This window comes from Talpa occidentalis, unplaced genomic scaffold, assembly GCF_014898055.3.
Source record: "Talpa occidentalis isolate TD23 unplaced genomic scaffold, MPIMG_talOcc4v2.1 talOcc4.15, whole genome shotgun sequence".
NCBI classification, from domain to species: domain Eukaryota; kingdom Metazoa; phylum Chordata; class Mammalia; order Eulipotyphla; family Talpidae; genus Talpa; species Talpa occidentalis.
Window position 1 is genome coordinate 70,691,069 of NW_023601543.1, and position 15,537 is coordinate 70,706,605.

The following is a 15,537-nucleotide window of genomic DNA, read 5'->3' on the forward strand; positions in this document are numbered from 1 at the left end:
CAGTACCACCTGGATCCGTGTTAAGAGATGCATATTTTCAGACCCTTCTTGATCTACAGACTCAGACAGCGGGGGCCTAGGAATCTGTACTTTAGCCTGCCAGATGATTCTGATGTGCACTCGAGCTCATGAACCTCTTCTGTAACAGCAGGAGTCTGTCACCCATACCATGGAATTCAGGCAACCAAGAAATCCAATGAACCACAGCCGGTGGATTTAGGAATCCAGACTAGGGCACCATTTTTAAGGTGGAAGGCATGCTATAGTCTTCTTAGACCCTGTTAATGTAAGGTGGGGGATGTTTCTAAATCTTTGTCGCAGGCCTCATATTTTGCAAACCACTACTATCACCAAGGCAAGCCCATCTAATGTTAATTAGGATAATTAATGAAACCCCTGGTGTCATAGGAGCTAAAGATAGCTGAAGCATTTATAGTGGCCGCCTTTGGAGTGAGGCTTTTTGATGAATTAGTAGCCAACCACCCCTGGAGTCTGCATTCTTGATTAAGACAACTGACCGCCTCTGTAGTGCAGCTTAAGCCAAAGCACGCATGCATCATATGCTACTGTCCACGGGAGGGTTTTGTTAAACTCTTAAAATTGACTTTATGAAGGCATAATTTAAACACAATAAACAGCATCCATTTGACATGTATAGTTTGAGTTTTGACAAACACGTACACCCATGTAACCTCCACAGCAATCAAGACAGACAACATTTCAATGACCTAAAACTGTCCTATGTAGTCAGTTACTCATCCACCCCACTCCACTTCGGCTTATTGTCTGTCTCCTGCTTTCTTTCTCGATAGGTGAGTTCTGCCTCTTCTAGGATTTCCTATAAGTGGAGTCAAACAGTATTTACAATTTTGTGTCTGGCTTTTTTAACCCAGTATAATGTTTTTCACATCAGTTCACATTGTTGCAATATAAATAGTTAATTCCTTTTTATTGCAGAGTACTGTCCCACTATGTGACTACCACAATTTATTTATTCATACTCCTATTGATTTGTCTCCAGTTTCTGGCGATTGTAGGAAAAGTTATTATAGACATTCATGCACACATCTTTTTGTGAACATGTTTTTATTTCTTGGGGGTAAATATCTAGGAGTACAATATTTGGGTTATAAGACAGATGCATGTTTAATTTCATAAGAAACTGCTACACTGCTTTTCCAGATCATACTATTTATCATACTATTTTATATTCCCAGTGTATGAGAGTTCTAGCAGCTCCATCCTTGCCAAAGTTTGTTATTGTCAGTCTTTTTTATTTTTATGATAAATATTATAAAGTATATTACAAATGTCATGTTCTTCCCCCACTAATTTCAATGTCAGGTTTTTAGGTTTGGTTTCTGCAAAGGCTATAATGCTAATAGTGTTGACCCAAGTGACTTGGATATGGATTAAATTATCACCTCTCCTACTCAATTAAAATTGGTATTGTGAGTGCCATTTGATTACGGCAGCTTGTTGTGTTTGCCAGTATGCTTTCCCTTTCATTCTTTTGTTCATTTATTCATTAAGTCCATCAGTCCCTTAGCTGTTTTATACCTGCTTTTTTCCAATTAAGTCACTGGGAAATATGACAGAAGAGTACTTGCCTTCAAGGGATTTTTGGAACTGGTTTCTAAACATAAGTGCATAGAAATGCTAGGAAAAAAAAAAATCAGCCTGTGTGTATCAAGACATGCATAGATTGGAGTGAGGGTATCTCCCAAATATAGCTTCTTATATGTGAGAGGAGTTGGGACTTAATAAACAGGTGACTGTAGAAACCACAGAAGTATAAAATGTTGGGTTTTTTTTTTAAGATTAGTTATTTATACAAGCACTGGGTACAGACAGAAGCGTGGGAGGGTGGGAGGATTCACCAGAGCGGGGAACAGAACAGGCAGACTGACAAACTACACTGCTGAGGGGAGCAGTGGGCTCGGCAGGAGAGGTCTGCGCGCCATGTGGGACCCTTGCGGGCGGCCGGGGATCGAACCAGCACTGCAGAGGCTGCGGGCAGCTTCGCAGCCCAGCGCTCAACCGCTGCGCCACCAGGGGCGGCCCTAAATTGTTTAGTTTTTAGTCTATGCTGAATATTAGAATGATTGTTTTAATCCAAACAATATTTTAAAATGTTTCTCACACATATTTTGGGCAAGAAATACTCAAAATGTTAACAGTGCATATTTTTGGGTAATGTGATTATGGATGATTTGTCTTTTATATTTTCTAAGTTTTCTCCAGCGAGCATGTTTAACTTTTAGAATCGGAGAAAAACATCACATTGCTGCTTGATTGTTTGCTAAGTCCTCATAGCTATTTTCTTAATGTATTTCTTGTTCTCCTTAATGTTGGGTAGATTCACTCCAAGATTCAGTCCAATAGAATCAATATTCCAGTCTAGAGAGCAGGAAGGGCTGGCCCTTACCCTTTTGGGAATGAATGCCCAGCAGACTCTGCCACCATAATTCTTCATAGAACTTAGCTTTACTGAGCAAGAAGAGCAAGAAGATGTTATCTTCTTTCCCCACATTGACAGAATTTCACCTCCCAAAACTTGAGGCATATGCAAGAGATTTTTCTTTGCTAGCCAATTTTTGTTGTTTGTTGGCAAATCATTGGGAGTTTTTGTCTGTGCTTTCTAATGAAATAACAAATGATCTTTGTTTTCCCTCCTTTTTTCCCTTCAGCTGACCTGAATAATGTCAGGTTCTCAGCTTATAGGACTGCAATGAAGCTCCGGAGGCTGCAGAAGGCCCTTTGCTGTAAGTACTAATCAGTACTTAAAGATCTTGATACTTACTCTTTCCTTAAAAAAAAAAAAAAAAAAAGGTGGGTTCTGCTATTTTCACTTAGAGAAGTGAGAAATAGCCGACAAAAGTCCAATTATAACATAGAATCCATTTTTTAAAGTATCTTTTACCTAATATATGCTAGATTCTTGTTATATGATGGTTCCTCAACTACTGATGTTGAATTTATAAGTTGTTGACCATTTTTCTTGTGTGGTTAATGGCATTAGCATGGAGAATTATCTTAGAAGATTTGAATTCTCTCCCTCGTTTCTTATTTTTCCTCTTCTTCCAAAATGTATTTAGTATTAGGAGACTGTGGCTGCCTTATTCAAACTGAAGTTCACAGATGTGTGTGGTTGATTAGCTTGCATGCTAATGTTCAGATGAATGCTGTGAGAGAAAGATGACAGAATTGGTTTTTGACTTTTGCTAAATATTATACATGAGAGGGAACATTCTGAAGTGTCATGTGGCTCTATCTTTTTAACAGATAGTTTATATAAGTGTTATCAATAAAGTGAACTATGGTCTAATGTTTGAGTGCTTTCGTGCATTGGTATGATCATAAAACAGACGAGTTCCTACCCTGTTAGAACTTAGAATCTCAAGGAGGGATATACAGGGAGTGCACAGGGTGAATATATGTGAAGTTTTCAGGATTGTCTACAATCTGAGTTTTTTTAAAGATTTATTTTCATTTATGCATACAAGAACTGGGGTATAGGCCAGAGGTGCAAGGGATGAGAGGATTCACCAGGGACAGAGTGCAGAGCAGAACAGGCAGACTGACTGAAATACACTGCTGAGGGGAGCAGCGGGCAAGACAGGTGAGGTCTGCAGCGCCAGGTGGGTAGCTCCTTAGCCAGCCGGGGATCGAACTTATGCTGCAGAGTCTGTGGATTGCTTCATGGTGCGCCACCAGGAAGGTCCTGATACTGTCTTTTATCTCCAGGTTTTGTGGGCACCCTCAGGGAAAGTAAAGAGACAATTACAAAGTAGAGCTCTCTCAAGGAAGAAGTCTTCTAGTCAGAAAGAATAACATGAGCTGAGACCTGGAGTCCAGAGATTTGTTTTAGAACTGAAGATACTTCAGCATGGCAAAGGCATAGAGGTCCAGGGAACAGCAGTGATGAAATATTTTCCAGAGAGACAAGCAGGAGGCACACTGTGAAGTGCTTTCTAAACTCCAGATAAAGAATTTAGATCTCAGTGCTGAGCCCTCCAAGAGGTCTGGGTGAAGGGATGATGTGAGGGGATTTTCGTTTTGAAAGATCATTCTGGATGTATAATAGACCAAGGATGGGATGGGGTATGGGTTTTATAACTGATGGAGAGAGACTTGTTGAGCAGTTTTAGTATCTAAGCTTGCACCATAGAGTTGGACATAAAGATGTGGATGGAGCTAGGGAGACTCTAGCAATCCTTAGGAATCATGAGCATATAGACGCTCAGGGAGAGTGAAGAGCAGGAATCAGGGAGAGTGGAGAGTAGGAATAGCATACGTAGGACAGAGGATGGCCAGAGGGGGAGAGGGAAGATGGAAAGAGCCTGTAGTTCCACAAAGTACATGGATATTATAGTCTATTTAAATGGATATGAGAGGATGAGATTGTAATTATTAACTCAAGAAGAGATAGTCAAAAATATGAGTTCTCAGCAATCAAAAAAGATAAACTCATGCAATTTGCAGCAACATGGATGGAGCTGGAAGGGATCATGCTCAGCAAAATAAGCCAGAAAGAAAAAGAAAAATACTGGATGGTCTCACTCATAGCAGGAATCTAGAAAACTTAAATAAGGGACCAGGGAAGACTAATTGCAATAAAGTAAAAATCAAAATCAACAAGCAACTATAAACCAGAGACACACTATTGGGGGGGGGGAGGGAGTAGGGTCAAAATAAGAGGGGGTGGGAACTGTATGGGGGATATAACTAACATGAAAATGCATACATTGTGCAAAAATGAAAAATGATATGAATATATATAAAATAAAATTGAAAAGAAAAAGAAGAGCTAGTCAAAAGTGAGTTCTCAGGAGCTAGAGGTGGTAATCTGGAGCCCAAGAGAAGGAAGGAGCACCTCTCTTCTACCCTGGTGGGTGGGGTTGAGGTCCAAGTAACTGAAGAGACCTGGTAGGAAGGTGAAGGATACCCTTGTCGGGGTTACTGTGTGAAGGAGGAGGAGAGTTGCTATGTGGTTTACAGGGGAAGGTGGTAACATCGACGTTGGATCTACCTTTGTGGGGAGAACATGAGACAGGGCTAATTTGAGAAGCAGCATCGTCGAGCTCAGAGCCGCTGAGTGTTTTGCAGCAGCTCCAGTCTGCAAGGGTGCAATATTTCTCCAGGCACACGCAGCCGTCAGGAGCCAGATGGTTCCATCCCAGGGTGGGCAGAGGACAGCTGGGCAAGAGAAGTGAGGATTTAGGCAAAAGACTGGTTAAGTGGTAAAAGTGATATTTGTCAAATCTGTCTTAGGTAGGAGATGCTATGAATTCAGCTGGAGGTGGTGATTGGGAGGTAGAAGGATCAAGAGGCAGCCAATTCAGTGGGTAGAGGAAAGAGCAGCATGGAAGTAACTGGGAGGCCAAGAAGTTGTGGTGAGAGAGGAGCATACACGCAAGCATGATTTCAGAAGTGGAGCAGTTCCGGTGAATAGGCCATGGCCGTGGCCATTTGAGTGGATGGCAGAAGTGGAATGGATGTGAATTTCCATGGAGATGAAATAGGAAGTTGAGGAACTGAGAGGCGCGAGTGGTGCTGGAGGTGTCCCTACCGATGTGGAATCATCCAGCATTGGGCCAGAGCTGAGGGAAGAGAAGGGCCTTGAACCCTGGCCGCCAAGTTTTAAAGAATGGGGTCTGGCTGATCAAGGAGGGTCATTGTTGATCTGCTGTGCTTTTTTACATGGTGATGGAGAAGCAATGTCCTAGAAGTGGAATTATTTGCAAGGAGAGAGTGGCTTCTTGATCTTAGTCTCTCCAATACTTAGCAAAAATTCTGCCTGGCACAGAAGAGGCCTTAATATGTTTTCATGGAATGGATGCATGAATGAAAGTGAATTTAGGCTTCTGTTTCCTTCTAGATTATAGTCTGAAACTCTCAGGTTTCAGCTATATAGCTGCCAAGTTTAAGTGGCTTTTAAGGGATTCCCCAGGCCGAAGATTTCCTTAGGGACCTGTTAATATTAGCATGGCTGGAAAGAGGCAGTTTGGGAAGGGCAGAGTCAGAAGGCAGGATGGAGAAAGTCATCTGTCTCTTTCTTGGGGCCTAGCCTCATCTCAGGGTAATTAAGAAATGGCTATTTGGAAGCGCTATAGTGACAGTATATTCTGTGAGATCCTAGATGTTCCAAAGAGGTAATCACCTGTTCCAGGTTAGCCTAGGAAAATGTGCAGAAACAAGATGGAGGACTTTTTGGTGACTGCCGCTTTGCATACTTCTCCCTTCAGTTCTGCTGTTAAAAAGTGGTTCTCTTCACATGTGTCTCATTGTCATTTCAATTTATGTTAACACTTCTGATAAACCATGGGGAAACGAGGAAATTTGATATCATCAACAATTTTGCCCATTTAAGGTTATAACCTCATCGCGAAGTTCAGTTGTGTGTGGAGAGTGCAGGATTTCTCACTTTGAAGCAGATGAAGTTCTCAGCATTCCCTTTCTGAGCGTGACTTCCCTCATGTTTGAAAAGATCTGCAAAATTAGGATGTTTTTATCTAAATTAAATACTGGATGCTCAAGAATGCCAGGAGGGTTTCTTGTGTGGTATGCATATGGTATGAAGAGTTCATGAATGTTTTTACTATTGAAAACATGTGTGGTCACATTACCTAATGAACTGCTCAATAGATAATTTAAGAACTTCCCCTCAATTTTATATTTGCTTATGTTTATCTTCCGGCCTTTCCATCATATCTCTCTGCAAAGCCATGATAAAGAGCTATTGTCTGTGGTGCAGGCAAATAGAACTTGGCCTGGCTAGCTTTCCAACCAAAGGTGGCTTCTACCAACTCTTACTTTAATGAAAATTAATGATGTTATCTTAGTGATTTCCTGATGCCAGTGAAGAGTTTGAATTACAGATACCTTAGAAAATATGCAGTGCTATGGCCATAAAGCACTTGTTCTTGGTTTTTTTTTTTTTTTCACTTCATCAAAGCTTCAATATTCCAGAAACCCAAATAACACAATTTTATCCACGATAGAGAATTTGCTATTTATGTCGCGAGTTTACTACTGGCCTGTAATGTCCCCAGTTGGTAATCGGTTTAATGTTGCATGACTCTGTACGGCCTTTGAACGCATTGTGAATGAAAATTAAACCTGACAGAAAAGCAGAGACAAAAAGAAAATCTTGGTAAGAAGGATTTATTAGCTGGTTAATAGGGCTGGTAACCCACTGAAAGTTACGAGCAAGATAATCTAAGCTTTTTCTTTCTCCTTCTGTCTTTCTGATGATCTTCCTTGGGTGTGAGGCATCTAAAATTAAAAATACAACCAACTTCTAAGAGCAGGAATAAAAGTGCACTTAACAAAGCACGTGCATTTGGTTTATTAGCGTGTGGTGGGTTGGAGAGAGCCCAAACCATAGGACTAAATATACTGCAGTTGATAAATGTGACAAATACTCTGCAAACAAGGAATAGAGAACAATTTGCTTCTGTTCAGCAACTACATCACAGAGCAGAGAGATTTTGCACAGCCTGAAGTCATTTGAATAAAGTCACAGCAGCCAGACACACCTTCACTATCACAAACCAAGTGAAAAGTGTGCTTCCTTCTTGGTAAATGCACCTCATCTTTTGGGAGCACACCAAGGGTGGCATTAGGTTAAGTTGCCTAAGAAGGCTGGGACACCCCCAATAATATGACTTACAGATGGAGACTATCGCAGGGAAAGCCTCCACTAAGGCAACAGCATTAAAGTCAGGCTGTGGATCACAGCTGCAGCCTGCCTCAAGGCAAGAGACCCCCAGTGTAATTACTTTCTCCCTCCCCCTGCCAAAATCTACTTTCCCATATACCATGTATTAGTTTTCACATAGGTCAAAGGCTGTGTCTCTGTTATTTCAGATTTCAAAACATCTTGAGGATGTAACTGAACTAACTACATTCATATTCTTAGCTTTCATGGTTTGACAATTAGGGGCCAAAAATGGAGAGGGGGTTCCATAACAGGAAACTTCACGATCCCCAGGGGAAAACACTGCAATTCTGTTTAAAATCTACCCAATGCCCATGAGTTGCGCACTAGGGAAAGAATAATAATAGTATTAATAATACTTCATTAATATCAAGCTCCTGATACCGAAGTTATTAGAAAGTACCTTGAATGTCCTGTTCCTTCCGTTTCTTCTGGAATTGGATGCCCTGCAAGTGCTCTCTTTACACTAGGTCTTTTCTCATTCAAAGTTCTACCTGGCCAGGTATTCCTAGCCCAATTCCCAATTTTCCTGAGGGCTTTGGGTTTCAAGTGGTGCCATGCTCTTTGATCTACCAGACATGGCGTTGCCCTTGCATACAAGTATCTTCTATATAACTAGAAATAAATTTGAGACACTAGCGTGTTGACTCTCCCAGGATAAGAGCCTAAGACTAGTAGCCACTCCTAAAGGGATTTGGGTTTGGGTGTGCCACTGAAATCTCTGTGACCATCTACATCAAATTTTTGGCTTTTCAATCTCGGGAAAGTAGGCCCACCAAATTAAATTTAATTCTTCCTCTGTGATCAAACTGCCCTATTGTTTCTCCACCTATTTGTGACTTTTTTCAAACAATAACAGGGCAAACCAGTATGGTCTTCTTTGCACATGATATTATGACAGATGAGAATTATAGCAGATAAGTCTTTCCACCTGATACCCAATATATCACTTAATCCTTCACAATTAATGGCCATACAAAGTTCATTAAGATGACTGTAAGTCGGTGTTCTCCAGAATGCACTGGGTAAATGTTCCCAAAGAGTGCTTTCAGACACAGGTCCTTAATAACTGATCTATCTGTGAAACCGCCCAAAGGCATAACCACTTTAGTATTGCTCTGAGAATTCATGGCCACGGTGACAATGCGCATCGCTTCATCCAGTGCCCTTGATAGATTGGCCACTGCCCTGCTCCCTGCTTGGCTCTTTCAAAGGGCATCTGAGTCATAGCTAAGGGAGCATATTATTCTCTCATTCAAAATCTCTTTCTAGGCACAGAGATTACGTTAGATTCCCCCTTTTTTAACACCTGTTTGGTGGCTTTCTTGTCTTTAGCAAACATCTTACCTTTCTTCCTTATTAATTTTATTCTAAAACTCCCCCACCCACACATGAAGTATGTCCCTTGGTTTCTGGGCTGGTTCATATTGAATTGGTAGCAAGAAAGACATGCCAGGACTTCCCCTTCCATTCCTTCCCAATTATAAGGCATCAGATTGGATCAATACAGAAAAAAATGGGTCTATCTTGTCCACTAGGTCACAAAAAAGTTTGCGACAGTCCCAGTTAGGTGAGGTGTGGGGAAGGAGTTATCCACATCATCAGTCCCTGCAGAATCCTTGCCCTTACATGCCAGCTAATAGCCGTGATATCTTGTTTCAGGGTATTACCAGCCTTTGAAACTTATTTGTAGTCCCCATCAGGACTCTAGGAAGTGTGGTGCTGAAAAACAAAATTGTGGTAAAGTAGGGAATACCTCCAAGTTCCCCACTTGAGTTATCTTTTGAATTGTAATTGGCCTGCCCGGGGTAGCCCGTTGCTCAAAAGCAAACGCTGCCCAGTTCCTTTGCTGGGACCTCCACCTGCAGACCAGGCAAGGAGAAGGAGAAGCACAAGAGGAGAACATCCGAAATCCACGCTTTTGCTAGACAACCAAGGAGCTGGATTTTGGGCAGACCTGCCAGCAGTTTGCCACCCCCTTTCATTCAATTTACTAGCTCCTGAGGATCAAGTTCTGCTATTTCCAAATTCCACTAGAAAGTGGCATTATCAAGAACCAATTTCAAAGCCTGTGCTACTTCAAACAAGGATAGTGTGGCATCCAGCATCAACGGCTCATTTTCATCCCTTTTATCAGAATCACCTTTTTTTCTTTGTAAATAGTGCCTTCATCATATTTTTAGCTGAAAATGAGGCAGGGGTCTTGTAAACAGACTCAAGTCTGACACGAATTGCCCTGTGACGAATTGCCCTGTGACGGCAGTTAGGCTCTGTTGCTAAGGAGGAATTGCAGACCCATGTGACAGTGCTTGCAAATTGGCAGCTCCCTGCAGGAAACGGCTGCAGTATTCTAACATGAAGCTGGGACATGCACCCCCACCGCAGGCTATCTCAATGCACACCTGGTCTGCAGAGGCCAGGTGCGAGCTCCAAGTGCCCCCTGAGTAAGGGCTGCACCGGAATGCACTTTGTTCCCTTGGATCAAGAACCACTGCACAAACCACTTTGGAAACCAGGAGTCTGAGCCAGGGTCTCTTGTAGCTTACTGGTCATCTACGCATAGTCTTCTACATAGCTACTGCCAAACCCAGTGGCTTCTACGGGTCTCACCAAGGCCAGGTAAAAATGGCCAGTGTTTCTGCTAGCAGTGAAACTGGGATGATAACCTCTACACCGCAGCCACACGTCAGCACAGTAAGTGACCTCACATAGCTTTGATCAAGACCTGCACTGTGTAGCTATTTTAGCACAACATCTCATGCCAACTCCAGAGCCTCTGGAATTAACCCTCATGGCACAGATAACGACATCAAAGTGCATTGACTTTCTTGCTGTGCAAATATTTGCTTGGAATGTCCTTCAGCCTTGAAAGTACAGTGCCTATAGAATGGTGCATTTCAACAACAGTCTCCTGTTCCCATAGGCACCTATTGGTTTGGGCAAAAGTGTCAGCAAACACAGAGCAGCTATCCCACCATGCCCCCTGCCCCCTACACCTTTCTCTATCCGCAGGAGTTAGGTTACGGGATTATTTTTTAAAAGATTTTTTTTTGTGAGGGCCTCCCCTGTGGCGCAGTGGTTGAGCGCTGGGTTGCAAAGCTGCCCGCAGCCTCTGCAGCGCTGGTTCGATCCCCGGCCACCGGGCGAGGGTCCCACATGGCGCTCAGCCCTCTCCTGCCACCCGCTGCTCCCCTCAGCAGTGTACTTCGTCGGTCTGCCTGTTCTGCGCCCCGCTCTGGCTCTGGTGAATTCTCTCACCCTCCCGCGCTTCTGACTGTACCCAGTGCTTGTATAAATGAATAAATAAATAAATCTTTTTAAAAAAAGATTTATTTGTGCATACAAGAGCTGGGGTATAGGCCAGAGGTGCTGGGGCTTGAGAGGATTCACCAGAGACAGAGTGGGGAGCAGAATAGGCGGATCCACTGAAATCCACTGCTGAGGGGAGCAGCAGGCGAGACAGGAGAGGTCTGCTGCACCAGGTGTGTTATCTCACTGGCTGGGGATCAAACTTGTGCTGTGGTGGTTGCTGATAGCTTCACAGTGCTGAGACTTCACCCCTGCGCTGCCACGGAAGCCCTGGTCACAGGATTATTTATATATTAACAGAATCTTACGGTGACCCATGGATAAGCTTGGATTGTATAGGCACCATGGGGCTTTTCTAATCAACTTTTTGCTTTAGCTTTTTTCTTCCACTGTTCTAGGAGGGGGTGTAGGATGGTTTTCTTATCCTGTAAAGTCTATAAGGCTATTTTCTGTTAGTCACTTTCTGCTTTGCAGTATGTGCCTCCACGAATAATGGACAAACTTGGGTGTCCTGCCGTAACACCCAGAGCAAGTGGCCTTACCTCTGAGGTCAGCGTTCCCAAGTGGAGAGTGATTCTAAAGGTGCTTTCTAGCTTTCAATGACTGGGATTCCCTAAAAGACACACAAATTCTGCCTCAGCTCACTGGTGGCATATGTGGAAAGAAAGAGTTAGCACTGGAAAGAACAGGGAGAGGATCAGGCGAAACCAGCGCTTCAGTTGGCTTCAGTGGCTTCCTGGGATTAGGTCTCCCTCCTTCCAGTTTCTGTTTTTTCCTGCACAGCAAATAAGGTCACCCCAGTAACCCTCATACCAGAGGGGCCCATCAAATGGCCCCTGTACTTCATTGGTGTCAAAAGCTATAGCATCCTCCATTGTGAATTTTTTTGAAAGAAGCTTAACTAGACCACACTTGGATTTTTCCATAGTTTTGAAATATATTCCTTAGCAAATACACTGAAGGGGATATATGTTTTTTTCTCTCTAAATGGAAATTCCTAGCATGAACTGAAAGGACAGTTGCATAAAATTTATCTGTTGGTTGCTTGTTGAGGCTTCAAGAAACAGCCAATCATTATGTTTAATGTTTCAGTAAAAAAATCTCAACCTGTTCTTTCAAATGCTCGTTTTGAACAGTAAGTGTAAGTCTGGGTGGCAATTAAATTGTGCCTATCAATTTCCCTATGTCTTTTCAAATTCCTAGTATCAGTTATGTATACCTAAACAAGTCTTTGAAGAATTGTTCCATAAAAGTGGAATTCCATTTGATAGGTTTGTTTGGGGAAATTTATTCTCCAGTCTTCTATGAGGGATCGTTCTGGTGTTGAACCACATCCGGTTCTAGCAGAGCACATTGCACAGTATTTCTCTCCTAACAGTGTCACCTTCTGCTCCTGTTATTTTAGAGCAATTGCTTTGCTCCCCTTTGGAGCTATTTATACTCTGGATTTTCTATTTTGCGTGTTACCCATTCACCTGTACACAGATAAGAATAGACCCGATAAAAACAAGCTCATGCATTTTTACTGTTTGTTTCCATCTCATAGGGAAATTAGACACTTAACACAAAAGTAGTCTAAAAATGCTCACTTCTTGGTTCTTATATCCTTGGCTATAAAGCAAAATATTTATTAAGACAGGCACAGGAAAGAAAATAGCAGAAAAGTGGCAAGGCACCCATACATTCCTTCAATACAGAAATATGTGGGGTATATTAGTATTTGGAGGAATCCATTCCTCTCTCCCGCTAATGGGAACGGTGTGCTGGGTGACTAAATGTTCTCCCTACCTGCACTGGAAATTGTGTCCTGGAAGCAAGGCCAGCACACTGGACAGAATGAATGTGAGTCCTTCTGTCCATGCCTCGCTCTTTCTCCTGCAGTCCGGCTGGGCCTTCGCCTTCTCACGTCCTCTGCCTACCCGTGTTATTTTTTAATCCTTGATTCATTTTCCCCCTTCCCTCCCTCAAGTCACATTAGCTTCCTTTCTTTCACATTATACAATGTCTCAGCTTGGTTAAGTCCTTATGGTCAGAGTATTTTTTTTTTTTTTAATAGAGGCATGTTTTTCTTTATTTATTTGTTTGCTTGTTTGTTTGTTTTGTTTATACATGCACTGGGTACAGTCAGAAGCGCGGGAGGGTGAGAGAATTCACCAGAGCCAGAGCGGGGAGCAGAGCAGGCAGAAGGACCCAAGTACACTGCTGAGGGGAGCAGCGGGCGACAGGAGAGGTCTGCGCGCCATGTGGGACCCTCCTCCGGTGGCCGGGGAGCAGCCGGGGATTGAACCGGCGCCGCAGAGGCCGCGGGCAGCTTCGCAACCCAGCGCTCTACCGCTGCGCCACCGGGGAGGCCCATGGTCAGAGTATTTTTAAATTTATTTTATTTATGCATACAGAGGTGTGGGGGGTGAGAGGATTCACCAGAGGCAGAGTGGGGAGCAGAACAGGCAAACTAACTGAAATACACTGCTGAGGGGAGCAGTGAGTGAAACAGGAGACGTCTGCTGCGCCACGTGGGTAGCTCCCTGGCCAGGGATCGAACTCGTGCTGCAGTGGCTGCTAACAGCTTCATAGGGCTGAGACTTACCCCTTGGACCACCATGGAGGCCCATGCATTTAGAGTTTTTTTTTTATGCAAAAGGAAAAGCGCCTTTATTTTAATCTCATGAATCTGATTAGTCCAGGGCATTTTGGGAAAACAGACCCTTACTTTTTGGGATGAAAGACAAAGGAGAAAATCCTCTCACTTCCACCATCGGGTGTCCTTCATGCTTCCAGGGAAACTTTGAAGGTTACCATTTTTTCTTTACTAAAAGAGAAAAACATGGGCCTCCCCTAGTGGCACAGGCGGTTGAGCGCCGCTCTGTGAAGCTGTCCACAGCCTCTGCAGCGCTGGTTCAATCCCGGCCTACCAGCCTGGGTCCCACGTGGCGCAGCAGACCTCTCCTGCCGCGCCCGCTGCTCCCCTCAGCAGTGTATTTCTTCAGTCTGCCTGTTCTGTTCCCTGCTCTGTCTCTGGTGAATCCTCTCATCCTCCCGCGCATCTGACCTGTACCCCAGTTCTAGTATTTATAAATAAATAAATAAATAAATAAATAAATAAATAAATAAATAAATCTTTTTTAAAAAAAAGAAAGAGAAAAACATGTACTACATCAGTTGTTGTTTTCTTAACATTTGATTACAACTCGCCACAACTAGTAAAATACATGGAGGCTTCACGTTTGTCTCTATTTAGTACTATTGGTGAGCTGTTCATCTGCAGCAGTTACATTTATATTGTATTCCCTCTTTCCCACTTGCTGCGTGAGAGATTTACTTAATTATCATTGATTCCTTTTCTCAAAGAACTGAGAGTTCAGACCAGACCTTAGGTGTCAAGGTGTTACAAGAGCAGTGCTGTTGCATATCCGATTTGGCTAATAAATTGGCTTCAGAGAAATGCCACCGTCCATAACACTTGGGAATTTGTGATTTGCTGATGCTGGACAAAGTTGAGATTTCACTTGTGCTAAATTTCTGTCTTTCAGCATATGTGTTTAAATAATACCTCATATCAAGCCAGTCCCCCCCCACCCCCCAGTTTTGGAAAAATTCTTCGAGGACTCAAAAAGTACATTGTAAAATACAATTTGAAGGTGAAAGGAGAAATAAGTGAGCCTGAGATCTGAAAACTCAATAGATTATAGTTTAGTTTCGGTGTAGAAAATTTTAATGAAGTTGATTATTTTTCACCTAATGTTAAGTAGCAATGAGATTGTGAGGTAACTGATATTTCAAGGAGAAAGAGCCTTAATGATTATGAATGCATAGCTGCAAGTAGAGTTTACACAGCCCTAACCATACAGATTAGTCTAACTGACCTCTAAAACTAATACAAGAGAGTGTTGTCGGGAACGCTTTCAAAATCTTTAGTAACACAGGGGTTTTCTTTTCCCCTCTTATATACGCGGAAATGACTCTGTTCACAAAGAACAAATACTAAAGGGTAGAAGACAACCCGACCAGGATTCTCAAATGAAAAGAATAAATAGCAAAAGAAAGATTTTCCCCCTCTGAATCATTGGTGATTTTATGTGGCTTTTGCAGTGGATCTCTTGAGCCTGTCAGCTGCGTGCGATGCCTTGGACCAGCACAACCTCAAGCAAAATGACCAGCCCATGGACATCCTGCAGATCATTAATTGTCTGACCACCATTTATGATCGCCTAGAGCAAGAGCACAACAATCTGGTCAACGTCCCTCTCTGCGTGGATATGTGTCTCAACTGGCTGCTGAATGTTTATGATACGTACGTATGCCCAGCTTTTTGCAGACTCTGCCACAGGAGGCTTAGGTTACAGAAGTGGCAAAGGTGTAATTAGCATCACAACAGGGCCCCAGTCTAGAAATAGGGTCCTCACAATGAAAGTTTCATGAAGCTGTGTGACCCCAGATGCCATCACTGATAAATCATTTCTGCATTTATTGGAGCTGAATATATTTTGATAAGCTTGGAGGTAAGC

The 15,537-nt window shown here is 42.8% G+C and overlaps 1 protein-coding gene across 1 annotated transcript in view; it reads left to right on the top strand.

Annotated features, from left to right (window-relative positions):
- Nucleotides 1-15,537, top strand: part of DMD (dystrophin) — a 1,988,221-nt gene that overhangs the window by 1,887,625 nt on the left and 85,059 nt on the right. The window contains 2 exon segments of the mRNA XM_054695791.1: nt 2,691-2,765; nt 15,122-15,323. Coding sequence (XP_054551766.1) covers nt 2,691-2,765; nt 15,122-15,323 — 277 coding nt within the window.